Here is a 26,667-nt window from a genome sequence, read left to right on the forward strand (position 1 = left end):
TGTATATGCTAAGAACATTTCCCTGCATGTCAATAGATAATGCAGCAATGTGTGACAACATACATGGGTTACGAGGTATAGCTGCTCTTATTTTTTATTGTATCTTAAGGCCATCTTCAGAACAGTGATATATTCCAGCTAATACAGTGTGCGGTATATATAGTAACTTTACAGTACAAATACAGTGAAAATGATTCAATTGCTCAACATGAGTTCCATTACTAAGCAACATTTGTTTTTGTCAGAAGCAGTAACAAGTGAACATCTTTCCCTTACCTGGTAAATAGCTTTTTTGTTTATATGTAAAGAGGGTGTTTAGTAAATTCCACTACCAGCAGGTTGTGTGTTGAGTTTCAGATCTTCTCTCCGTTTTTCAGCCTCTAGGTTTCCACACCTGTTCAAACTCTCAAACCTGCTGTCTTTTCCCGTGACACATGCACATGTTCACATACACACACACATGGCCCCGCCCTCATTTTAAATCTTCCTTTAATCTAATTACAGCAACTCACCCCTGATAATCTTCCCAAGTGTGATGGTTGACATGTCAAGCTCTACAGTGTGATCACCTCAATGCAGAGATTTGTCAGCGGTCCAGAGCCTTGATATCTTCTAGGACCTTAAGGCTCAACTCATCATTCCACATTAATATTGGTCATTTCTAGTCAAGTAATCTTACAAATCTAAGCTAGTGTTTGATGAGGATGTGATGTAGCGTCCACATATTCAGTCCTACTACATTCCTATCCCAGCTGAGAAGAACAATGATGTAATGAAAGGGCTTTGTTTTGTTTGTGAAAAGTGAGCAGCTTGTTGAAAGGATTATCTGTGTGTGTTGCTGGTTTTCACTCCTTGCTGTTTTGTTGTTACCAAGGTTATAAATTATTTTTTTAGTAATGAATTAACATCCTCAAACACTTTTATAATCTTTTAAATGGCTATTGTTTGGAATTTGGAGTGTTGGGTGTAATGACATGCATGCACAGAGGTGGTAGAGACTTCTATTTAGTCCAAAACAACCACAGCATGCACAGTTTTGTGGCTTTCGAGTATTTTGACAGCGTATTGCTAAATATGTTGAGTTGTAGGTTCGGCAGTGTTGTTGAGCTTCTTGATTTTTTGCTTATAGAAGATTCTTAACAGACACTGGGCAACACTTAAAAACTTCAACTTGAATTTTATTGTATCTCCATGTCATCATCAGAATGAGTAAGCACACTACAACATGTCTCTAAAACCGGCATTGTCTCGCACCATAGTGGCATAAACTGATTTGTAGATATTCAGAACCTCCAGCGCTGAAGGGCGAAGTCTGGGATCTACCTTCTTACACTGCTCATGGATCTGAAATAGATGAAAGTGTACCAAATCCCCTCCAGGCACCCTTCCCAATAGGAACTGCACCACATCTGGGATCTTCCAGATGTCCGTCTTCTCATCGTATCCAGGCATCAGCTCGTCTGAAAACGGCTTACCCTCTTTACCAAAGGGCCACTGCTGCTCCGGAGCCACAAAGTCCCCAGTGAGCTCCCTGTGCCCACATTTAGCCAACAAGCCCTGAGACCCCTTGACCTCTGGCAGTGCATCCAGGTCATTCACTACTACGTGTAAGTCTGTTGTCAGCAAGAACTGAGAGAGTGTTTTCTCCAAACTGTTGGAATCACACATGACCCTACACCCAGCTGGGCTGTTATGGAGGTAATGGAGGATGGCCACATAGTCCATAGCCACCCTGAGCCGAATCTGCCAGGTATTGTGGTGTTGATTCCTGTCTTGTGCTAGTACACCTTCCAAATTAAGGAGGGAGCCCAATGGGTGATACTCGGTGACAATGCTGTGATCTTCAAGACAAAACCCCACCAACTGCACCACCTGAGGACCTTGCAGGGTCTTCAACATGGACAGGCCATGCAGGAAATCCTCCAAGTATTCTGGGGCGGACAGCTTGGACAGAGCCACCTTCTGACCCCTCCATTCTGCCAGATAGACCTGCAGGAGGAATAATGGAACAGCTCAGTTTAGTTTAGTCTGCCACAAAATATGTGCTGCTCATCAAATGATCCATAATTCATTTTTATAGTCCCTCCCTCCAGCTTTTCACTTCAATTCAACAAAATGCAGCAGTTTCCACAGAGCTGCCTAATTTCCCAGTTCCTCGCATATTTACAAAAAGTGGTTGTGAGGAAGCAGAGGAAGCATTTGTCATGGAGAAGCCTGGCACGTTTACAAGCACATTCAGCCATTCACTCACATTTAGAATGAGTGTGTATTTTCCAAAAACAGTTAAAACATGAATTATCTTGTATTTGTAATGATTTCAATGAAGTATACGTAAAAGAAATCTTTCAAATCACTGCTTTCGGTTTTTACTGGCATTTTACACTCTTAACATTTTTGGAATTGGGGTTTGTAATTGACATTTCTCCTACTAGTATGCAAATGTAATCAAAACTGTGGAACCTCAGTCAATGCAGAAGTTATTGTCACTTATGTTATTGTCATTTACTATTGATGTAATGCTGCCACTTGGTGGAAAAATTGAAAATGGTAATGACTATGATTTTGCCTTTTTTTATGGTTATGAGTAAACCTTCTGTGTACCTTTTTAACCGCTCCCTGATCGATAAGCTTCAGCTTCCGCACTTCAGCGTGTATCTGTGGACACTGGAGCCAGGGGGAGCAGTTTTTCATGGTGGCCATCTTAAAGTGTAGAGGCAGACACCCGATATGAGAAGACACTGGAGGCTCATCGGTGTGATACAGCGAATCCAGATATAGGTAAATTACAATATTGCTGAGGAGCAAGGAAGCGAGGCACACCAACACCGCCGGCACACCTTTGGAGGTAGCACTGCTGCTACTGCGACCCATGCTGCTCTTCCTTCTGACCTGTATGGGGAACAAAGATGGTTGAGGATGATGTACTGGCAGATGAAGATCAATAAGTTTAAGTGCAGATGGGAAGTAACTCAATATTAGGTGGTACATTTGGTGATAACTTGAAGTGACTGAGTTTTACTGTTGGTTCTGTTGCTTTAAATGTCCATGTTGACGCAGCAGTAGGCATTAGATAACAGTGGATGGATCTTACATTAAACCCCTTTCCTTTACCAAATATGGTTCTTGTAGCTCCGCCAGCTTCTCACAAAGGTGTAGTGGCATTCTGATTTAGTTGCTGTAGTCGGAACATTGATAATAAACTAATGATTACAGTTTGAGCCCACAATTACAAGTCTCCATAAGTGTTGAACGCACTTATTGGAAGTCGCTTTGGATAAAAGCGTCTGCTAAATGACCGTAATGTAATGTAATGTCACTGAACAGGGTATTGTTTATAAGCTACTGTGTGTAAGTGAATGAGGAGATGGGCCCTCCAGGATTCCTGGGGAAAGGCTATTACATACTGAGACTGTGACTAATGAGACATTTGGTATCATCTGATTTGAACCACCAATACTAATCCATACTGCATCAACAGAGAGTGACTAACAAACACTAATGTTTGCCATTAGTGTGACCAAAGTGCCTGTGCCTCTCAGGCTCTAATGCATGAGGTTGTGTCAGTTATGGTCAGGGAGGTTTGTCAGGCCAGTGAGCTGAAACTGATCACGACATCGCTCTCTTTAGCCTTCTGCCATCACAATTACGTGGAAGAATGTATGACTTAACATGGGCTGTAAGCTTGTTCCATCACCCACATGCTGATCGGGCTCCATTTTCGGGAAACACGCCAATGTGGAACCAGTTTCCAGACTGTAGTTAGTTTTCATACTTGTCTGACTGCATACCGTAACAACTCACGGTATACTAGGTAATAGGTTCCCAATATTTTCAGATTATATGAGGGAAAAAAGAGGATTTGGCAGATTTTGATCGGGTTGATCTTCCGTATCCGTAGAAAACCAGGAGAAAAGAATGGAATTTGTTGTCATGCTGCAAGAATTGAGCAACCAGATTCATTATGATTCTGTATCAGTAGCTACTGCCAAGATATAAAGATAGGATTTGTGCATTTCATTGCAAATGTTCACACCTGTATAGTACATTTGTTGTAGCAGTTTGATAACAGACGAGTCATGAACGAACAAGCTACAACTGTAACTTTCTGTCATTTCAAAACAAACACACATGAATACGCCAGATAACGTGAAACAAAAGATTGTGGTTGTGTCATTATTTATTTCCATACCTGCCACAGCCTGGGGTCACATAATGTTAGGATTCTACACACTTTGTAACAACAACACCAATCTACTGCTTAAACTACGTGACTATTCTTCATGCGCATGTTTACCTCCAGCAGCCAATAACCGGAACAAGACATAACTTCCTGTTAGAGTTACAACATAAAAGCACAATCTGTCTAGCGCTCACTTAGTGAAGAAGAAATATTATTTTGCACAAAAACAATAACCCGGAGAGCGCCATGTAAACCTGTGCGATCGCTGTAAAAAAACAAAACAACGAACCAAAATATTATTTTTCGTTTTTTGTTAACACGAACGTAAATTCATGCCACGTCACCGAAACCATAGCGCTAAAATGTTATTAATGTAATCTAGGTTACACTTCATATTCATGAAGGCCCACCTTCAAATGTACAATTTGCAATGTCGGTGTGGAATTTGCTCAATAATTTGGTTGTAACGTGATCTGCAGATTTGTGACGGTAACGCTTTATTTTGAAAGACAGGTCGGAAGTGTGATTGGTATTGCTCTTTATTAGCATTGAATTAGCAACCATTTGTACACAGGAAGACATCTTGATCCTACGTCTGACGAAATAGGTACGTGATTGCTTTAATGTCGAAAAACGTTTCTTATATTGTTTCGCCGTACAACGCAGCAAGTTCAAATTATTCAATTATAGCACCAGTCAATTAAATTGACAGTTCTGACGCGATACCCTGAGCACCGACACACCAGATAGCTGTCGATACATACCGACGTCAACATGACCAAATGAGCTTGTTTCTGACTTTTAACTTTACACTTTTATGCTCGACTATTATTATTTTTTATTAACACAAAGCTTATAGTCTAGTTGGCGCTAACGATGATTCTTTCCAACTGATCCTCGTCTTGCATGCGTGTGTTCGTGTCTTAACGCATCCTTCATTAACCGCCTGTTGAAGCTAATGCAGTGCAACAAAACACGTAGACATTTAATGAGACCAGTGTATTTAAAATACAGTTTCTGAATTCGAAGGTCTTGTTATGTTGACATCCTTGTTGTTGGTCAGCTTTAAGACAGTGTCGAGTCTAATTAAGGAATAATAGGATATATTCAATTTAGGTGTCAGATCAACAGATAGGAGGGGCGTGAGGCTGCTGAGCTCTGTTTCCATAGTTTCTGCTCTCTTATCTCATCTGTGATGTCACCTCAGCCGCTCCCCCCCTCACTCTCTTCCTCTCCTGTGATATTTCCGCCTAACTGTCACCATCAGTGAGTCACCTAGTCGCTCCTCTATTAACGTGCTTTATATTTTAAGGTAAGTGTTTCATACAATTGCAGAGTTTTCTCTTAAGGACCTGTTACCTTTCCACCAGCAGTGAATTTAAACATTAGATTACACTGTATTAGAACATGTTACAGCTGGATTGACAAAATTTACATGGGCTCAGCAATATGGTTTAATGTCTCTGGCCATGTATTTACTTAGCTATTGGTGAGATTTGAGTGATCTGATTGTAGTTTTGTGTAGAGGTGTGGCTCATAATGCATAGGCACTCATACAGACAATATATATTTTACCATGTGGCTCCGTTCAGCTTAAACTGTCCTTGATTATGAACAAATGATCTTGAATTAATCTGTATCTATTATTATGCAGTTCCTGGACACTGATCCAATCAGTGGGCAGGTGCAGCTTTCATCTTTGATCAGATTGCTGAGTAGAGGAGCTGAACAAACAGTCTGTGTAACTGAGTAAACAATCCTTGTCACAGGAGTAATATATTCTCAGTCAGTTGGATTGAAAATAGATTAATCATTAACATCTATTCTTTGGACAAAGGGTCAGTGTTTCATGTAACTTTTCAAAAAAGGTAAAATTGTTTTTCTCTGAAGTTAAGAGGATCGTTTTGTTCGGTCACACAGGCGGGGCAGCACAGCAGATTCAGTGGTCCAAACACATTTAGTGAATCCAAGTGTCTTACTTACTTCTGCACACGTAAATGACTTCTCAAATTGTGATGATGAAATTCTCAACATCATCACATCACGTCTGTGTCGCCAGGTTTCAGGAAAGATGTTACTGTAGAGAATGTTACTTTAGGATGGTTGGATGGAGTTTATTCTGAATACATTGGGGGGTAATTCATAAATCACAGCTGCAGATGTGTTGGTGAGGACTTCTAGTCATATAACCGTGCCCCTTGTTTGCATTGAGAAAGGTTTTACAACAGTATTTCCTCATTTGTGCATCAACCACACCATCATGTGCATGTGTCCCTCTGTTGTTTAATTTCAGTGGATCAATACTTGATATACAAGCCTACTCAATTGATAAGTATTATATTTAGATAGGAAGATTTGATGCAGTTTCTTTTGCAATAGTGTGTTTTTCCCCACAATGTTATTCAGGAACTATGGCTGTTAATTCTGCTATATTGTATTTTCCTTCAGACCCTCTTATTCTTTTTTTCTATATGCACACAAGAAGCCTGTGGTTTTCAATGTTTATATGCTTCTTTCTTTCAGGTGGTCACTCTGGACAGACTTCAAGAAGCTTTGGCCTCTCATGCAGCTTAGTCATCTTGTCTCTGCAGTATATTCAGTAGCTTCTTAGACAATCACACTGGAGCGGTCCGTGTAAGAAAACAATACCTGGGGTCTATTCCCCCTGGGAAGGCAAACCCAGTGGGACTTCGTCTGATGGTGTGGGGGAAATAGGACCTGATTACTCTTGCTGGGCCTGCAGCTGTTTCAAGGCATTTCTTGCATCATCTCCACATCGGTGGGCTGGACAGCAGCAGCACAGGCAACTCCAGCCAACATGGGATTCCCCCTGTGCTACATGTTGGTGCTAGGATTCATCTCCCATGGCCACAGCATGGTTTCACAAAACGCTCTGCACAGGGCAAAAAGGTAACAGAAAGGTCTTTTTTGGTATGGTGGTTGAATAAGGGATGTTGGGCTTGTTCCTGTATGTCATCGCAGGTACAATGTTATTGTTGTAATGTATGTTATTTCATCATTTCGTTTTGCTCTTACATTCATGGTCTTGTCTGTTTTGCTCTTAGGTATCAGACGCATGCCTGGTCAGATCCCTCTGATTGTGGGCCCAGAACCAAGCAGTCAGGGGTTTCAACAAACTCTCAGAACATCTCTGTTGATATCCATATGCCTGGTGTCATCCCAACAATGGTGAGTTTGTGTGCAGAAGTGCACCCTTTATCATACATACCATGTTCTTTGCCCCCATTTTGTAGTATAACAAAGTAGGGATTATGTGTTGGGACACCACTGAGTTTGTTAACTTTCACACATATAGAAATGCATCCAGTAGGACAAAGCCAAAGGTCCTGAAAAGCCCGAAACCCTTGTTTTGATTGCTCCTTCTCTAACGCATTAATGTCAGCGCTGTAAACTCAGTGTTGCCTAGCACATCCACACCTATTTGTTTTATCCTTGATGTCTCTGTGGAAAATTCTGTTTCTTTGCTTCTATTTGTTGGTATTGTAATTACAGACTCTCTCTTCTGGACTGTAAATCACCGCTCGTATAATGAAGAAAGGCCAACAGAGGCTCTGCTTTTTAAGATGCATCAAAAAGATTTACATGTTCAAGACTAAAGTTTGTTGGTTTTGTTTGTGTGGAATGGTGCCAAAACTTTTAACCATGTCTCTGTCAACAAGTGCAGAAACTGGATTTTTAAAGGGCGTCTCATTCCAGTAGTTTGTTTGCTTTGGTTCAACTCGAACTGGGACCGACACCACGTCAGTTGCTTTGATCCGCTCCTGTAAGTGTGCTGTGTTCACACAAATCGAACCCCATCGCAGAACCAAACTATGAGCGATCATGTAATAACTCTGATTTGTAATGAGTTTCACTAATGTTCCTTGCCAATGGACCCTATTTATTTATAGAAAAAGAACTGAAGGAATAATAAAGCTTGTTTGTTTTGTTGATATTTCAGTCGGACTCTTACCTGTGTGTCGCAACGGCTGTGCCAACTAACCGGGATGCATATATTGGTGAGCATATCTTTTTATTTTATTTCAATTAACAGAATGTATATATGTGTACACAGGTGCATCTCAATAAATTAGATTGTCTTCCCCATGATTGTGTCGCCTACTGAACCAGACTGAGAGACAATGAAAGGCTCAGGAAACCTCAGCAGGTGATTTGAGTTAATGAGCTGATCAGAGTGAGACACCCTGAGGCTACAATATTGAACTTTTTCCACAATATTAAAATTTTCTGAGATACTGAATTGGGGGTCGTCATGAGCTGTAAGCCATAATTATCAAAATTAAAACAAATAAAGGCTTGGAATATTTTACTTTATGTATAATGAATCTATAATATATGTCAGCAGTTAACAATAGGTAGAACCATTACAAATGAAACAGAGGAGATAGCAACAGAGGTAGCAGAACACAAGCTATAGTGATAGTAGTTTTAAGTACAGTAGGAATAAAGCAAAAAGCTACAATTTAGTTAATACACTATATGCATATCCAATCCAGTCTATAAAGGAACAAAATGTAATGATTTTGAGGGAATTTGTAGTCCAAACTATGGCACTGACATTGTGATATTTGGCATTCACTTACCAGGTCCACAGTTTGCCTGTGTATGTTTAATTAAACAACATAAAAGTTGAAAAGCATCCTAAATCTACTTTACATGAGGTTTTTAGCTTAGTTAGATTAAAAAAATACCGTTTGAGAACTTGTCATATCACCCTGGAATGAGTTTTTTCTCACACAATTATGTTGCAACTTCCTCATGCCTTCTTACTTATCAGTCCACAGCTTATGCAGTGTCACCCCGTAGTGTGAAGTACCATAGAGAATGTTGTGAAGACACACAAAATATACAAAGAAATATTTTTGCTTGGAATTACTGAGTTCTATTTGGAAATCCACAAGATACGTAAAAGATACGATAACTTTTATTGTGGAAGAATTATCCCAGGTTTCCAACAGGGTCCATTTGAAGGCCTACACAAACACTGGAAGAAGTCAGTGACAAAGTGTTCTGATTGTGTTGTTTTTTCCTTCTCAGTGGATTTTATACCTCATGCCAGTATGAATATAGTTCATCACATGCTGCTGTTTGGCTGCCAGACTCCAGTCTCCACCAGCGGCTTCTGGTAAGCTCTCCTCACACTGTCCTTGGCTCCAGATCTACACCGATAATTTATGATTTCTGAGCCATTCCCCATCCTTCAAAATAGAATATTTCTCCTGTTATATTCTCAATAATTGAAATCAGAGTAGTAGAATCAACTTTTTGTGCTGTCCTATCAAATGAGGTTGCACTAAGGTGTTAAAGGCACAGAAACAAATGTAATGAATGAACACACAGAATTCAATAATCAGCGTCTCATACAGTAAATGTGTTTCTCACACTTTGAGTCAGTGTTGATGCCTGTTTCTGTGCTTTTTAAATGACTTCTGTAGTACTGTATATGTGGAGTGCTATTGTATTATCATATTGATTGTATCTTCGCAGGGACTGTGGTAGTGCACGCACTTGTGAGGATGAAGCGTCCATTATGTATGCCTGGGCTCGCAACGCACCGCCTACTAAATTACCAAATGGTATTTTTTCTTTTGCTTGTCTCATTTGTTCCTCTTTCTCTACATCTAAGACTGGGTGTTCTTACCAGCGATTCATATCACAATATTTTATGGACCAATATTTCTCAATATTTAACTTTTTCTCTTAATCATCCAACGTACCAGTCAGCTGTTACAAAGTACCATGGTACAACCTTAAAAGGAGAAATCTGAGAGCGCGAGCACATTGTCATCACTAACCGCACACACACACACACAGACACAAACTCCTTGTGCAAAAAATATATAGCTCAGTATAACTAGTAAAGCAGTTTTCTATTGATAGCCAGAGGTGGTTACTAACAAAGCAATGCAGTCACTTCAAGCACTTACAATCCACCGCTATCATTATCAGTAACATTGTTGCTGCTTGAGTTAATGTCAGAACATTGGGTCATGTACAGTTTGACAGTTTGACTAATAGTTTAGTGATAAGATATGGTTGAGAAACCAAAGTAGCTTTTTAGTCTGTAATGTGAGAGGGAAGGTGGCCTTGTGGTTTGTTTTGAACTGAATGAGCTCCAAATGACAGAACAGCAATGCTCAGCATAAAACAAACAACCAAGGCCGGGATTTAAAAACTCCTCTACTTCTACCCAAGTCTTCTCCTTCTGACTCCTGCATTGCTTTTGTCACTTGAGCAGTGAGTGACAGGTAGGCAAACCACAGCCAAAGATTATGTTTCACTCCAAAACAAGGTCACATTTGAATTAATTCATTTTACTTTACATTGTTTATTGCTGTGGCTCTTTCAGATTGTACAAGAAAAGTATTGTTTTTTATTTGTTCAACCATGGAATCCTATGAATAATATATCTTACTCATATTTTTGCCTCACTAACATTACAGACAGTTAATGTGTGCATGTATTGTGTTAAGTATTGTTATTATTCGTTATGGCTTTGGTTTCTGTAACACAGCACCTCTGTTTCTGTCACTGTTGCCTCATCAGGTGTTGGCTTTAAAGTAGGAAGAAGTTCCGGAGTTTCCTACTTTGTGCTGCAAATCCATTATGCAGATGTTAGTGCTTTCAAAGGTGAGTCCTAATAAAAGTTAGATGAAATACTGTCATCCATTTGAACTTAAAATATAACCACATTTGTTGGAAATGTCTTTTCCTGAGCTTCTTATTGGTGCAAGTGGGGCTTTTGTTGTTTAACCAAGATTTTAAAGCAAATTAATTTAGATACATCTAGATGACAACAATGAACTAAAACATTTTTTTAATTCTACAGATCATCACAGAGATTGCTCAGGACTTTCCTTAACAATGACACCCAAACCGTAAGTATTTGATTTCGGGATTGAATTGTAAGCTGTCAGTCAAATTTGTATGTAAGTCGGAGCAGTTATGTACGGTTCACATCAGGGTCAATTAGTCAAACACAACACACACGCACAACAGTGTTTGCAGTGTTACATTTCCCTCAGGCTGTCGAGCCGCTGAATGTAATTTACACAGGTGCAAATTAGTCCCCCCTTTGGTTTAGTATGAACCATTATGTGTTACTCAAGAATAAGCTTTCTAGAGTTCAGTACTTAAATATAGGATGTTCGTAACGTGGGGGCTACCTGTAATAAAATCCACATCAATCCAAACAAGCTATTCCATATTGACAAATTAAAAGGTCAGTATAACCTCCCCCACGTAACCGATTTGCTACGACTGATACTGATAATGAGCTCAGTTTAATCCCATTAGTGTCAAAGGACATGTCTGCAGACTTCTGAGACTTCTAGGACAAAATACAGATCTGCTGATGGTCCAGGATACATTTGTTTTGTCCTGAAGTACACGTATATGGGCCACAAAAAATGTCTTCTTACAAAGTAATTATGAAAATGAAGTCGAAATGTTACGTCGTAACTCTTGTTATGACAATAAAGTCTATACATTTTTTGAAACTGAAACTAGGGGCTTTTATTAAGGGTAACAAGACAAATGCAGTTTGTCTATTTACCAATGTGACGTGTGGTAAAATTAGTAATTATTAAAGCTGTCTCTGTAAAATGTGTGTGTTTGGGTTATTCCATATGCATTTTAGGCAGGTTTTAACTTCATGAATTATATATGAACCTCTGTGCGGCCCCTAGAATACAAAATGTCTTTCCCTGCTGCATTTTGTGGCGTCTGGCTCATTGCAGCACACAGCAGCTACATCTGTTGGGATCTCGCTTCGCTTTTTCAAATGAGCTGTCCCTGGTGCTGAAAGCTGTGCCGAGTCAAAAGGCCCTTTTGTGTTTCTTTCCTGAGAAATGCAAGAAGTGTCTGAAATACTGGCAGTGCCTTAAACTCAACTCACTGCGACTGCACTCATTTCTGTTATTGCTCTTAGTTAATGTCTTAGTAAATCACTGCAAACGATCCGCTCCATGGAGCAATTACAAGCGTGCTGGTTGATTGGATCTGGACCCGAGTGCGATTGCAGTGTTCATCGATGCCCAAACAAACTGATATTGGGAATAAACACTCCAAGTTTCCTAATTAGACGAGCTGGGTCATAAATTTGTGTCATCTTTTGCCAAAATGGTGACAAACCTCCAGCATGTAATGTCTTTGGCCGTGTGTTTCTCTCCTTAAAGGCAGCCATTCATCGCTGGTATATATCTTTTGATGTCGGTGGACACTGTCATCCTCCCTGGAAAAAGAGGTCAGTTTCAATCAGTATGTTTTTTTTCTAAGATGTATTGTTGTAAGTGGTGTGATGTGGTTTGTGAAACCTTGAAATCACATCATTTCTGGCTGGATAAACAATTTGTTCTTGTCACTGCTTAATTCACAATTCAAACATTGAGTCGGGTCTGGGGATGATCTGCAATACATATTATACTTATTATAACTGCAGAACCTTTCACGCTGCATTTCGCGCTATATTACAGTTCCAAACCAAGAGGCTCTTTGTATTGCTTTGTTTTAGTTCAGAAATGTGTGACCTGGCACCTAATTTGCGCCGTGCTTAATAAATCTGGAGGAATTCTGTCCCACTTCAAGGTTCTGCCACAGCTTCTCAATGAGGTTCAAGGCCGTATTTTGACTTGGCCACTCCAATAGCTTAAATCATTTTAGTTCCTGTATTAACATTCAGTTATTTTTCTTTCATAGAAACAAATGCAGACGTTGCCTGTGATTATACTTCCTATCCCATGTATCCATTTGCCTTCAGGACGCACACACATCATCTTGGTGAGTTACAGCAAATGTGTAAGCAGAACATAAAACCTCAACATCTGTCAATAGGTTTGTTTACTTATTCTCTTCTGTTGGAATGTAGTGGAGTATTCATCAATTTCATTATACATTTTAAGTATTTTGAAATGTCTTTTACACAGGTAAAGTGGTCAGTGGCTACAGAATCCGTGATGGGAAGTGGAGCTTGATTGGTAGACAGTCTCCTCAGCTACCACAGGTATGCTATCACACCGATAACACAGACAGATGCTTAAAAACTGGCATTGCTTTGCTTTGTTTCGGTAAGGTTCCAAAAATTACATTTCATTTAACGATTCCTCCGTATTCATCCCTCATAAATTAAAGCTGTAGCTTGACACAGAGCCTCTTTACCCAATCTTTCATCTTCTTTATCTATTTTTTAAGGTTGGCGCCTGCCCATTATTTCTGAATACGGCCTAATCTGTACTACATTTGTTTTATCTGCAGGCTTTCTATCCCGCTAACAAGGAAGTGAATGTGAAATATGGTGACACCATTGCAGCGCGGTGTGTGTTTACTGGTGAGGGGAGAACATCCAAAACCTATATTGGGTGAGTACTGTGTGTAATGATAACACATATACACATACCCACTTATACATGCACACACATACGCACAGAGGGAAATGCAGAGGTAATATAAAAGCTCCTTGTATCGAGTAAAATTAATATGTGATAGTTGTCGTGCTAAGAATTTAATATAACCATTAAAAGGTTATGTAATGCTACTATCCTAATACACAACAACTTTAGACACACATAGGCAAATTTGTAACTAACTGTATTGATATCTAAATAGCTGCAATCTTTAAAGCCCTAAACAATGGGGCTTTTTCTTGATAAATTCAGCTACATACATTAATGGTAGGGAACTCGACATAAACGGTTGCCAGACCTTACAATACTTCAGGGTGAAGCCTGAGGGCGAGCAGTGTATTTAAGCTGTTCAAGTTTAAGTTGGGACATAACCTCTTTCACCCTGGGCTTATGAGATAACTTTCCTCCAACTAAGGTGCTATGTTGTTGATGTTTAATAAAGACATTTACTTCACAGCTTTCTTCCAAATGTACTCAGTTTGGTTTATAATGTTTTCCCTTTTCTCTGTGCTCTGTCCAGGGGTACCTCTGATGATGAAATGTGCAATTTCTATATCATGTACTACATGGATCGCAAACATGCCAACGCGTTTATGAGCTGCATGGAGACTGGTTCCAAGGAGCGGTTTCAGCATATCCCAGCAGAGGCCAACGTTCCCATTGCTATCGGTCCTGAAAATATGAATTCCATGATGCACATGGGACACACAACAGATACAAAAGGTATGAAACATCTCTAATATCCTATACCTAACCATACCCAAATTATTGAATGTAGTACATTATCCTTTCAGTTTGTAATTGCATATGCCACAAATTTATGTTGTGGAACAGGCTTTATTACAGACTCAATGGTCCACAGAAAATAAAATCAAATACAGATAAATGTACCCTTTAAATAAAAGGTGGGGGAAAAGCAATGATACAGTAGAAAATAAATATCTAAGACAAAATCTGTAACCAATTACAAACAAGATTTATATATGGACTCACTCTGCATGAAAAGTACTGAGAACAGCTATGAACAAGGTTGGTTAAAGCCTCTTGGATGTTGTTCTCGGATTCGTTTTGGCAACACGCATAACCTTATCCATGAGGTTCCCTGTTACAACAACAACCTTGAGTCGGGTTCAGGATAGCATGTTAAACTTCCTCTGACCTAACTTATCTGGTTGAACAGTTGTTTTGGTTTGCTTTCATAATTATTAGAAAACTCAAACTAAACTCTCCCACAGATGAACAAGAAGACGGCTCACAGAGAAAGAAGGGAGAGCATGTATTTGATCAAGGTTAGTTCAATGCTTTGTTATTCTGTTCTCTTACAATGACATTGTGTGATTTACTCCTCTGGACCTTGATGAATTACTTGAAGTACTTGAAAATAGATCTATGTGTTATGACTGTTCAAAGGAATTTATAGGACATGTAACCATTTCACATAGAGATACCTTTGTGTAGGCTAGGTTAATACCAAAATTGCCCAGCTCCACATTCAGGTTTCTATTTTGTCATAGGTGCACTTTTGCCTTGGCGGTGAGATTTTCCTGCAGCTCAGTCTGCCTTTTCATGCATCTGTACCATGTTGATATTTTGGTGGGTCGTCTTGCATAGCTGTGGGAAGAGCAATCTAGCAGTGCACTGGTTGTTTGGTGACGACTGCATTTGACCACCTGCCTGCTAGGAGCAGTTGTACCTATGCAAGTTGGTATTGCCATTGATCAACATCTCCGTGAAGCTCACTGGAGATGTTGTTCCCTTGTCTTGGAACGGTGTTGGTTGAAGGTCATAGTTTAGACAAGAAAATAAAACTCCACTATACCTGCCATCCTTCCTTTCCTTTCTGTTTCCTGTTTGCTATTGGCTCCTGCAGACTGTGATTTTACAAGTTAATAATATGTCTCATTGTGTGAGATTTGTCAGCCTGTACAATATCAAGTTATAGCACGGCAGATGCTATAACTACTAATTCACAAGACATTCATCTCACACGCAGTTTATCAACTTTTTACCTGTGGGTCATAGCAGCACTCAAGATGTGAGCTTTTTGATCCTCAGCTCATATTGTATTTTGTTTGTAACAGTGTTCAATTGGCCATCCATAGATGTACAGTATGTCATTCTGTCATGTCGAACCACAACTAAAGATTTCATCACAATGTTACCTTTTGTCTGGTACAGCCATTGCAACATTGCAAAGTCTGTGGGAGCTTTACTTGCCCCCAACTCTCCCTGCAAAATGTATCTCCTTTTCAATCCTCTTTATTCACCTGTCTTCTCTGCTAGTTTGTGTTTACTTAATCACTAACCCAGTGGCGTACTGCAGCACTCTTCCTAACAGCTCCGCTTTGCCTACAGTCACTTTCCTTTCACTGTCTTTCCCTCCATCCCTCTGGTCTGTCTCTGTCCTGTCCTGTCCTGTCCGTACAGGTGACTTCTATTCACTTCTGTCCAAGCTGCTAGGCAACAACAAGGATGTAGTTCACGTTCATAAATACAATCCCAGCAAGATGCAGAGAGCCCAGGCTGATTTGGATGCTCAGATTGATAGTATTACACAAAACAAAGACCTTGGCTCTCCCAGGGCCAGTCTAACCTTCCCTGCCAGGGAGGACCCTGTATTGGTGAGAGACAGAGTTCACAAATTCCACCAACTTGAGGCCACAGCCAGGCCACTAAGAAGCAAGCTGCTAACTGAAAGACAAGGTGGGTCCAGAGGTGTATGTTATCAGTGTGTCTGAATACATCCCGTTTTTTTTAACACATAACGTACTGTATATTTATAAAGTAAGTTTCAAATCAATCCATTTGCTGTGCAAGTGTTTGCATCCTTTTAAAAAAACATTGTGAGTAAAAAATATGATGGAAATTGCCCTTTCTTGCAGTACAAAATCCTTTAAAAACTCTGGATGCAGATGGAGGTGCTCTATAGATTTGGAACTGAACTATGAGCGGCTGGTCTAATCTAAAAGGAGAAATATTGTGAGAATGATTGGGCAGTCTTAGTAGCTACACACACTAACTGATTCTCTGTCTTTCTCTTCCCTGTCTATCCTTCCCTGTCTTTCTTTCATCATCCATGTCCCTCTACACCTCTGTTCATCTCCCACGGGTTCAGTTCTGTCAAGATTAATTGCAGTGCAATTAAATTCTGCTGTCATAAATGCATTTGAAAATGTATGCACTTCATCCACTCTGAGAATTCCATCCAATTTCTGCCTGCAGCAGTCTCAACATTAGAAGCAAAGCTCTGTCTTTATCTCTCTTACTTATCCCAGATACAGACATCTAGTGTCCTTTTGGATTCATTGTCTTTCGTTTCTCCTATGGGTAGCGCCCAAAACCAGGAAGAAAACATGTGTGTTTGTGTGTTTCAGACTACCATTTTGAGCAAGTCCCAACATGGCCACAGATTCCTCTTCAGGTTGGTCAAGTGTCAGGACTTGCCCTAGACTTGGATGGTAACCTGGTCATTTTCCACAGAGGAGACCACCAGTGGGAACGATAGTAAGCATTTAATAATGATGCTGTGATGATCTGTCACTTCTTAAAAAAGGTATCTCTTGGAAGATGTTGAATATAATTTGAATTTTTTTATCTTTGATTTCAGCTCTTTCGATAAGCAGGGTCGATTCCAGCAGAGGTCCTTAGGTCCAATTCAACAGTCCACTATTTTGGTTGTGGACCCAGTCAAAGGCCACATTCTCAAGGCTTCTGGTAGAAACATGTAAGTGGTAATGGGTATTCAATTTCCTTTTTTTCAAATAGGTTGGGTATGAATTGAGATCGGGTTTATTAGTGAGCCCTCTCACTAAGAAAGCCCGGTTAGTGCATGAGCTTGAGGATCATATGCTGGACTTTCTTTCTGTTGTCCAACGGAGACCTGGCAGAAAACCAACAATTACTCCCTGCCTAACTTACCACAGGCACAAGGCTTTGTTTATATTAGTAAACCTCGTGTTGATCTATTGCGAGACCTTCAAAGTCAAGTTTATCTTCATGCCTGAATACTCCTCATTTCAACTCCCAGTTGTAAAACTAAATGGACCCAAACCCTGTCTGTCTACTGACATCTCAAACCCTCCACTATGTTTCTTTCAGAATGTTCTTCCTTGTTAAGTGATGTTTGTGCAATGTCCCCCATCCCACCAACTCTTTTGCCAATCATTCTAACCCCATTCTAGACTGCTGTGGTTTTTCAAGGCTTGCCAACTTCCCCACTCACATTAAAGGCCATAGTTTGGACTTTGGAGTCTGCTGCTATGGCATCACTCCACACAATCTCACTACCGCATCTGTCAATCCTATTGTCCTCTCCAGTTTAATCAACTCCTTCTTCACCCCCAACTGCCTCTGTTCAACTGCTGATGTGGTCTTTTATTACAGTCGCTGCTTGTCCTTTACCCATGATAACGTAGCTCCTAGTCTCATTTGTCCATTCCCGTCACAGTGTGGATCACCGCCATCTTAAAACCCTTGGCTGCTGTTTTGAAAGACTGCCTGCCAAGTCTGGACTGACTGTTCACAAGCAGATGTGTGGAGAGCACCTATCATGTTATAAAAAATGCTCTCTGCACTGCCAAATCCTCTCACTAAGCAAACTTAGTCAGTTCTGCAGAGAGTAACATGAGAACCTTTCTCTATTGCTAACGAGCTCTTCAAGTCACCAGAAACCCTTTCCTCATACCAATTGTTACCGGACCATTGTAATGCTTTCTTGGGTCCAAAGTTAATGCCTCATGTTTGCACTCCTAACTACTTACCCTAAATGAACACCATGACTCAGCACCTTTCTGCTCGTTTCAATTGAGCATTTCTCTGTTCTTTCAGGTTTTACTTGCCCCATGGAATAACAACAGATGCAGATAATAATTACTGGGTCACTGATGTGGCTCTTCATCAGGTAAGCTGCACGTGCGGCCTGGTATTCTAGCCTAATTAATTATGAATTATAAACTCTGTATCGTCCACCAATAGAAGTCAGACGACTTACATGGATTTATGCACACATAATATGTAGTATGTAGTTAGTTATACTGCCTCAAGGCTCTGGGCTCATTACTGCACAGCACAGACGAGGGAGTGAAGATAATGAATGTCCATGCACTGTAACTTCATTTGGCAATCTCTGACTAATGAGGTAAAATGATGGCAGAGGGATCCGCTGAGCTCTGTAAGTGGACACGCACCGGCAAACCTCTGGATGAGAAGCCGTCAACCATTGAGACAGTTCAGGAGCCACAGAGCTGAAGAATAGCTGACCTGTGGACCCCTGGGATGTAATATTGAGCAATTAAAGAAGCATAGAGAGAAAATCATCTGATGTGCCCCCATCCTCTTGCTATACTCGCTCTATCACTGCCCAAGGTGGACAGAGCCGTATTCATAAATGTGATTTATGTGCATAGCAGCTTGAGACATGCGCTGTTCAATTACTGTGGTAGTCCAAAGTAATAAAGAGACAAAGTATCAGATTAAACTAGACTGTATTAGACAAAGGGTGTGCTGCAGTAATTAGAATATATTGTGTGACTGGGGCAATATACTCCAGTAATTATCCTAAACCAGTTTCAGTCCATTTCCCCAAATATCAACAGTATTGTGATTGTGGTGGTTCCCAAACTTTTTCTTAAACTTACTTTTTCTGTTACTGTGGTTTATTGATAGCTTAGTCAGTGTGCAAATGAGGAAATACTGCAGTATTCAATAGCAAAAAAGAGCCAAGTAACATGTTTATGTATGAGGGAACTTGTCACATTAAATCCAGCACTGCGCTTTAGGAATTACCGATATGTAACTCTCTATCTGTCTGTAACCACACACTCTACCATTCTTTCAAATCTTAGGTTTTAAAGGTGAGCAGTGATGGCAGAGACAGGGTCCTTGTTACCCTGGGTGAGGCGTTCACACCAGGCTCTGACAACAAGCACTTCTGCCAACCCACTGATGTGGCCGTGGACACTGTGACTGGAAACATCTTCATTTCTGATGGATATTGTAATGCCAGGATACTAAAGTTCACTGCTGATGGAGAATTTATTACCATGTGGGGTGCAGGTACACACACACACACACACACACACACACACACACACACACACACACACACACACACACACACACACACACACACACACACACACACACACACACACACACACACACACACTGGATATCATTTCACAGAATTTGTCGTGACATTACTATTTTCGCCACAAAAGAAACAAATCATTAATAAAGTGTGTAGAAAGCCATCAATAGCCAGGGAGTGTTAGAGGATTCACGAATAGGCATTTATCTTGTCTTTTGTTTTTGACTTTAGGCTCCTCTGACAGAAGGAGACAGATTCCGTTCAGTATCCCCCACAGCCTGCTTTTCCTCCCCGACAGAGAGGAGGTGTGCGTGGCTGACAGGGAAAATGGACGAATCCAGTGCTTCATAGGCAAATCTGGACAATTTGTCAAGGAAATTAAGAAAGAGGAGTTTGGAGGAGAGGTGTTTGCTATTGCCTACAGCCCTGCTGCTGGTGAGTGGTCCACACATTTCTTTCTACTAAGATGTTTTTCTCCTTTGTAGAGAGAAAAAATGTAGTCATGATATACTTGTGATTGGACATGACGTTAGCACTTTGGTCCAAATTAACATCTGGAGATTTCCTTCATACAAACATTTCAGGACCTGTGTTTTCAAATTCAAGGTTTTTTATTAAACTAAATGTGTGTGTGTTGAAGGTGGTTTGATGTACGCAGTAAATGGGATATTTCCATATGGCCGCTCATCTGCGCTGAAAGGGTTTGTACTGAATTTCTCAACCAGCGACGTCGTGGATGTTTTTAGGCCAGAGAAACAGGTAAAACACACACACAAACACATGTTGGTGTTACCTTTTTTGTCATTCATTCATTTAGTTCAATTCAAAATTCCTCATTTTTGCTCATGGATGTTATTTGTACAAATGAAAATTGTTTTGCTTCTATCGATGCGTGAAGTTATTCTGTGCTTTCTTCTTTTCTAGGGGTTTGAAATGCCCCATGACATAGTTGTCACAAAGGATGGCACCGTCTTTGTTGGAGATGTGGAGGGGAGCTCTATCTTTAAATTTACCTCTGAGAGTAAGATGAACTTTAAAACTATGATTAATCAAGCCGACATTCTCAAGTAGTAATTTTTTTTATTTTTTTTAAACATTTATTGAAATTTTTTGACTTTATGTCACTGCCAACTCTGTACTTATTTTGACCTGACCTTTCCAGAAGAACATCGCTCTGTCAAGAAGGGTGGAATAGAAGTTCAAGAACTTGAAGGTGAGTTTTGTTGCGTTCACATCAGGGGTGGGCGTCTGACCAGTGGCCCTCCACTCTGATCAGTGCTCTCCATAGACAGAGTTATGATCAGCTCAAACGAACATTCGAGTTTCAGAGACCTTTTTTCCCAGCATTTTGAATTGCGCTGCAAGTGAGTAGAAATTTGCTGCATGAGCTTCATCAGTGTAGTGTGAACATTGCGCCCACACACATTGTGCCTAGTGCTCACACAATGCTGCCAACGATTCAGCTCCACAGCTCATGAACAACTTATGAGCTAGCACCCCAAATCTGTTGCTTCCTGTCAAAGATTCTCCATGTTTATTTAAATAAGACATTGTTGCAGTAAAATCCATCAGGCAACATGAACATTTGCAGTTCCTTATTTTGAACAGAATGAGTGTGAATGATGGCCGTATCCGAGCGCCCTGACTTGAGTGTGGAAACAGGTGCCACCATGATAAGTCAGAGTCCGATTTGTGAAGTGCAGGAGTGCGAGTGAGCAAGAAGTTCATGGGTGTTTCCGAATCTGCTGCACGCCTCCCACAGCAAGTCTGCTCTCCACTAGGGCTGGATAACGGGACTTCTAAACAATATCACGATTATTTCATAGTTCTAATGAAGGAGTGCAGAACTTATCTCTGTGATTTTTTTTTTATTAATTGCATATTTTGAATAGAAGAAAGAGCCATATTCTTCATATTCGATCATTTAATTGTGTGTCAAGTGATGAAACAAATTGGTGGTGTTACCTTTGTTCACTGAAATTGGTTTAAGCATTTAAACTGTACTTGAACAACTTAATGCTGTGTTTCATCTGTAAGGACTAACTACTGTTGTGGGCATATATGGAAATGTTAAAGGAGTGCCTAGAGGTTTCAGCTGACCACAAGAGAGAAACCTGTTAATAACCTGTTGATGATTTTCTCTGTCTAGAATTTGAGGCCATGATCCAAACCAAACTGAGGCCTGAGCACAATGTGTCAAAAGCTGTCATCAACGAAAAACAGCTCCAGCCTTCCCAACCCCTAAAGCAGACACAGACACAGACACAGGTTGAGGCTGAGAAGAGCCAGATAAAGACTACCGCACAGCAAAAGAGTATGGTTTTCCCGGCCGTTATGACCACCCTGCTGCTCATTCCTCTGCTGTTGGTCATTTCCATCGGGCTCTTCATCTGCTTGAGGAAAAACAGTACGTATGAAACTAATGGCATGTTCTGCTGTAGGTGGCATTCATTCTCTACCAAAGCCTAGGCGCTGCTGAATTGTCCCTACCTTTTTTTTAAGTGTTGTCTTTAGACGACAGATCTTCCTCACATGTGGGTGTGTTTGAAGACTTGTTCCTCAATCAAATTCAAGTTGACTGAAGCCCCATTCACACATGCAGTATATAACCAGCTTGTAACTTGTAACAGACATTGTTAATAATTGCCCCTTCAGGGTGTTACAGGATCCTCATAGCCCTCTCAGACATTAATGCCACCTTAATCATGTATCACAATAAATAATTCCTTTCGTGTATAATACCTCACACTTTAAATTAGACAAAATACCAATATCTTGCTTTTGTTCTTGATGTATTTGATCAGCATTCAGCTTGAATCTTGTGTGTTTGCAGACAGATTTGAAGTGAAAGCAGAACCACACACTGTTGGCGGGATCTTTGGTAAACTCAGAGGTAAGATTCAGAAACACTCTTCTACAGTATGTTCAGTAGCTCTCCCCCATGCCGCCCCCAGTTAGTAAAAGTACCCCAATGATGAGCCTAAACTCAAGAGAAATGATTGTGCATTTACCTCCACACAACTCCAATCCAGAAAATGGGCCCCACTGATAACTAAGTTAATGAATTAAGTATGAGGAGGAATTCATGGAGATTCATTCATTCATTCAAATACACAAATAATTGATCATTTCTGCAGGAGAGGCACCTGAGATAAACTTTCTTGCGCTAATTTAGGACAGTTTGATCCCACTCAGACACACACACACACACATTGAGTGCACAGCACCCACTGCAGCATCATAAGTAGCACTTTATTCAAATTGGCTGCACTGCGGCTGTGCTCATTTGCATTGTTGTTAGTAAAAACCCCACAGTATTGATTAACTGCAGCGATGCAAAATTTAAGATCCCTGGGCAGTAATTTGAAGTAGGTTGAGTAAGTATCGCTTGCTTTCATAGAGCAGCACTCTCCCTCAACCAACAGCTCCACTCACAATCTCACCTGGAGTCTTCATTTGAAGCAGAGGTTCAGCTGTCTATCAGCTGTCTACTATAAACTATTTAAACCCTGTAATAGTCCACTTCAAAGTGAGATACACTGTGTGAGTCACAGTTATTACCAAAATGGCTGTCCACTTACACTGCCTGCTTAAGTCAGTAGCCAGTAAAAGCCTTAATCCAGAAGTTCATTCCTGAATACTAATCATCACTAATTACAAAGTATTTATCCTATTTGGGTATTTTGTGTTTGTTTGGCTTCTCGTCAGGTAAAACAGTTGGCGGCCTGAACCTGGGAAATTTTTTTGCATCGCATAAAGGTTACAGTCGTCAAGGCTTCGACCAGCTCAGCACCGAAGGCAGTGACCAGGAGAAGGATGATGAGGAAAGCAGTGACTCTGAGAAGGAGGAGTACTCAGCACCACCACCACCCCCCGTTTCATCATCCTAGATTATCTATCCAGAGGTTAGCCAGTGCCCACCAGTTTACGAACCCTCTGCTCACTCAGATGGCCAGGATCTACATATTACTTATTCATCATATGTGCAATTGTGTTGGCTGCCAATCTTATTCTTTGTGCGGGAAATAATTTATTCTGAGGCCAAAACTAGGGACCATATGAGTATATATTAATATACTGTATATAATATTAGAGCTGTCAACAATTATACTTCAATTCAATTAATAAGTCACACACCCACCCTCGGGATATGTGTAAATGTAAAACATTAATTTAAGAAATCTAGCAAACTACACATCACACTCACTAAGCGCTCTGTTCGCTGAAGCTTATTCATCAAGCTTCTTTTGCGGTGTCCCTGTGTTTTTGTGTCTGGATGTTAATTAGCTGCTGCATACTTTGACCGCACTTAGACACACTTTATGCTGCTTCCTCTGCTGTCAAAGCCAAATGAATGTCAAATCAGCTAAAGCTAACATTTTTTTCATTTTAGAGAGGGAGAGAGACAAAACGTGGCATTTAAAAACTGAGTAGAAATGGTTGATCAGTAATACTTGTGAAACATCACCCAGATTACAAACCCAAATGATGAAATGTCATAGAAATGGTTCTTACAGGACAAATGTTACAATAGGGACGATGTTGCGTGATGCTATTTGGCCTTACTCATCCATTAAAGTCACAGCCTGTAAGATTGTGGAATTGGTGGAATTCCAGAGAAAGATTCAATGACTCCCTCCTACAAAGTTTAGCTTTATCTTTTTATCTGGCACAGTGATAATTGTGTATTTTAAGTGACCCTCAAGGTCTTAAGAACACGTGGTTCAGAAGTTCCTCCTACAAGGTTCAACATAGGATGCCTTCTGGAAGTTGCCCCTTCTTTACTCTTCCTATTTTCGTTTCAAGAGGCTGTAGCTTAGAAGTGATTTAACCTATCCATGTTCTTCATATCGTTTTGTTTCCCCTCTGGAACTTTTCATTAATGGCACTTTAAAATGTTTATGTCCTGTATTTACATTCAAACTTCCGTTTGACAGCACTAATAGAGTATATAGTATATAGTGTATATGGTTAACTGGAAAACACTGAGGATTAGGTCAGCTTTTTCTCCATATTAATCGTATATTTCATCCATGTAGTGAATCTACACATTTGGCATTATTTTACTTTATTTGTTTGGTCCACATACAGTTAAGTACTATTTCCTGTGTTCATTTGTGCCTTTGTCCTTCTGTATTTTGCCATTTTTCATCATGTGTCATTTCAAGAAGTACCACATGAAAATAGCTGCTGCTAATATACTGTAGCTTATATTGCATTTATTGCTATTGCATTCAAGTGAAAGAAAAAAAACATATACCTTATATGTATATTTATGTGTGTATGTATGTGGACAATCCCTATCAAAAGTTTTGGAATATACAAGTCTCAAGCACTGTACCTGTAAATTCATTGTAAACATCTTAAAATAGAAGGATTTCATTGAAGTGAATTGAGAAATATAACATTTTATAATTGCTGTTATTTATGTTATGTGCTGAGCCAGTCCAGGTGTTTTTAACTTAATCCATACCAACTCAATCCATCTGATGTTTTATTTAAATTCTTTTTAGAAACGCCTCATTGCCCTCCATTCACACACTAGAGCCATTCCATAACTCCCATCCTAGCAAACAGGTGAACCAGTGGAGGAGCATGAGGAGGTGCTTGAGATTTAATTGAATCTATTTAAGTGACATTTGGCCTCTAAAGAGCTGCTGTTCTTAGAGCTTTTGATCTTCAGTATTTAGTTCATGCTTGGGATGAGGAGGTCCAAATCCTGCCAAAACCTTCCTGCCACAACATTTCCACAAGGGACATTTGTTATGTAGACATTATAGAAAACATGAAAGGAGACCATCAAAGGGAAGCTTTATTATTAATTTCTACCATATTTATATTTTTTGTGCTGCTTCTACTTCACATTACTCATCTAAATGTACAGTAGATCAACTGTGCTGCAGGATAATGGACAGTAAATATTGGATGAACACATTATTTTAGTGTTTTCCAACTCAAATCAAATTCTCACAAAATTTCCTCAAAGTCACTGAAGTTGATCACTTAAACAAACGCTGAACCAACCAATGTCCCGGCAATGGTCATGTAAGGGCCTTTCCATGCAGGCAGTCTTCAGTCCACCTCATCGTGTACAAACCCAACAAGTGCCACAGATGAAAACCAAAATCATCTTCCTTATCATCTTTAACATTTCACCTAAACTGAATCTAATACCTCATTGCAAAGAGTTGATCTTGTTGGAGCACTGCATGACCTCGGCATGTGCAAATCCTAATAAGCAGAGTTTACATTCACCTACCAGAATAAATGTTATGCTATTAAACTACTGATGAATATTTTATTTGAACATATAAATATTATAACCTATGAATCAATTGGCAAGCTCTTAGATACTAAATAGAATTCTATCAGTGCTTTATTAAATTAAATGTTTAATTGGAAAGACCAAACAGTTTAGCTCTTTAGAAAAAAAAAGACAACAACAAAGCCTTGTCAGTGTTTATTCTCACTCTGAGAATCTACTTTATTCTAATTGGTTTATTCTATAATTTGTTATTTCTTAAGTTCTTTCGTTGATTTGTAGCATTGGTTGTAATTTTGGGATTGTGATGTTTTGTTATGATATAGTGTTTATATCAAGTATATTTACCGAGAGCACCTATATAAAAGCATTACTATTGAACTAATGTTATGTAATGAGAGCACATGCATGCCTCGTAGTGACTGTGGCATTTCCCAGTTGACGCTTGGATCAGTTACAATCACATAAAATAACAATCATTCCTCAATTCACTTCTTTAATTTCCTTACTTGCAATGTATAGTTTGTGGATATTTACAGTAATGTTGTTACATTGCTTGAGATTTAGTCAGGTGAGGAGTTGTCTGATATTTATTGTGACACACTGGGGTTTTTGCTGCAAGAATACTATTTTGAGTAACAATGTTATTTGTGTAATAAAGTGTCTGCAAATTAAAGTTGCGCTTGTTGTTTTTGTTGGATGCCATAGTTCAGGT

The 26,667-nt window shown here is 39.8% G+C and overlaps 2 protein-coding genes across 7 annotated transcripts; one reads left to right on the plus strand and one right to left on the minus strand.

Moving 5' to 3' along the window:
- Positions 1-1,157: 1,157 nt before the first annotated feature.
- Positions 1,158-4,314, minus strand: pomk (protein O-mannose kinase). Of its 3 annotated transcripts, XM_076164329.1 has the most exons (5): positions 4,190-4,307; positions 3,922-3,933; positions 3,699-3,746; positions 2,602-2,889; positions 1,158-1,989 (listed from the first exon to the last, which is right to left on the minus strand). In XM_076164329.1, the coding sequence occupies exons 3-5, from the start codon at positions 3,714-3,716 to the stop codon at positions 1,219-1,221; spliced, it is 1,077 nt and encodes a 358-aa protein (XP_076020444.1). In that variant the 5' UTR covers positions 3,717-3,746; positions 3,922-3,933; positions 4,190-4,307; the 3' UTR covers positions 1,158-1,218. The 3 variants fall into 3 exon arrangements, with proteins under 3 accessions (XP_076020444.1, XP_076020445.1, XP_076020446.1); XM_076164330.1 differs by lacking the exons at positions 3,699-3,746; positions 3,922-3,933 and having other exon boundaries at positions 4,190-4,314; XM_076164331.1 differs by lacking the exons at positions 3,699-3,746; positions 3,922-3,933; positions 4,190-4,307 and adding an exon at positions 3,130-3,684 and having other exon boundaries at positions 2,602-2,909.
- A 396-nt stretch (positions 4,315-4,710) lies between these two features.
- pam (peptidylglycine alpha-amidating monooxygenase) lies at positions 4,711-26,628 on the plus strand. Of its 4 annotated transcripts, XM_076163593.1 has the most exons (26): positions 4,711-4,787; positions 6,704-7,090; positions 7,246-7,369; positions 8,142-8,199; positions 9,239-9,326; positions 9,689-9,777; positions 10,748-10,831; positions 11,031-11,079; positions 12,379-12,446; positions 12,899-12,979; positions 13,126-13,202; positions 13,454-13,557; positions 14,123-14,325; positions 14,847-14,891; positions 16,030-16,317; positions 16,977-17,106; positions 17,210-17,326; positions 18,430-18,502; positions 19,446-19,656; positions 19,922-20,125; positions 20,331-20,449; positions 20,615-20,711; positions 20,853-20,903; positions 21,840-22,097; positions 22,524-22,583; positions 23,399-26,628. In XM_076163593.1, the coding sequence occupies exons 2-26, from the start codon at positions 6,999-7,001 to the stop codon at positions 23,578-23,580; spliced, it is 2,952 nt and encodes a 983-aa protein (XP_076019708.1). In that variant the 5' UTR covers positions 4,711-4,787; positions 6,704-6,998; the 3' UTR covers positions 23,581-26,628. The 4 variants fall into 4 exon arrangements, with proteins under 4 accessions (XP_076019708.1, XP_076019705.1, XP_076019706.1 ...); XM_076163590.1 differs by lacking the exon at positions 16,030-16,317 and having other exon boundaries at positions 14,838-14,891; XM_076163591.1 differs by lacking the exons at positions 4,711-4,787; positions 16,030-16,317 and adding an exon at positions 5,359-5,492 and having other exon boundaries at positions 14,838-14,891.
- Positions 26,629-26,667: the final 39 nt, after the last annotated feature.

The sequence above is a fragment of the Genypterus blacodes genome, unplaced genomic scaffold (assembly GCF_046128005.1).
Source record: "Genypterus blacodes isolate CSIRO-AG114 ecotype Tasmania unplaced genomic scaffold, CSIRO-AGI_Gbla_v1 ptg000133l_1, whole genome shotgun sequence".
Lineage (NCBI taxonomy): Eukaryota > Metazoa > Chordata > Actinopteri > Ophidiiformes > Ophidiidae > Genypterus > Genypterus blacodes.

Excerpts from the sequence above, each read along its gene's own strand:
- pam (XM_076163593.1), top strand. The coding sequence starts at position 6,999 with ATGGGATTCCCCCTGTGCTACATGTTGGTGCTAGGATTCATCTCCCAT. Across the intron at positions 13,203-13,453 it reads AGTCTCCTCAGCTACCACAG|GCTTTCTATCCCGCTAACAA; the intron begins GTATGCTATCAC and ends TTTTATCTGCAG. Across the intron at positions 20,450-20,614 it reads TTTTTAGGCCAGAGAAACAG|GGGTTTGAAATGCCCCATGA; the intron begins GTAAAACACACA and ends CTTCTTTTCTAG.
- pomk (XM_076164329.1), bottom strand. Across the intron at positions 1,990-2,601 it reads ATCAGGGAGCGGTTAAAAAG|GTCTATCTGGCAGAATGGAG; the intron begins GTACACAGAAGG and ends TTCCTCCTGCAG.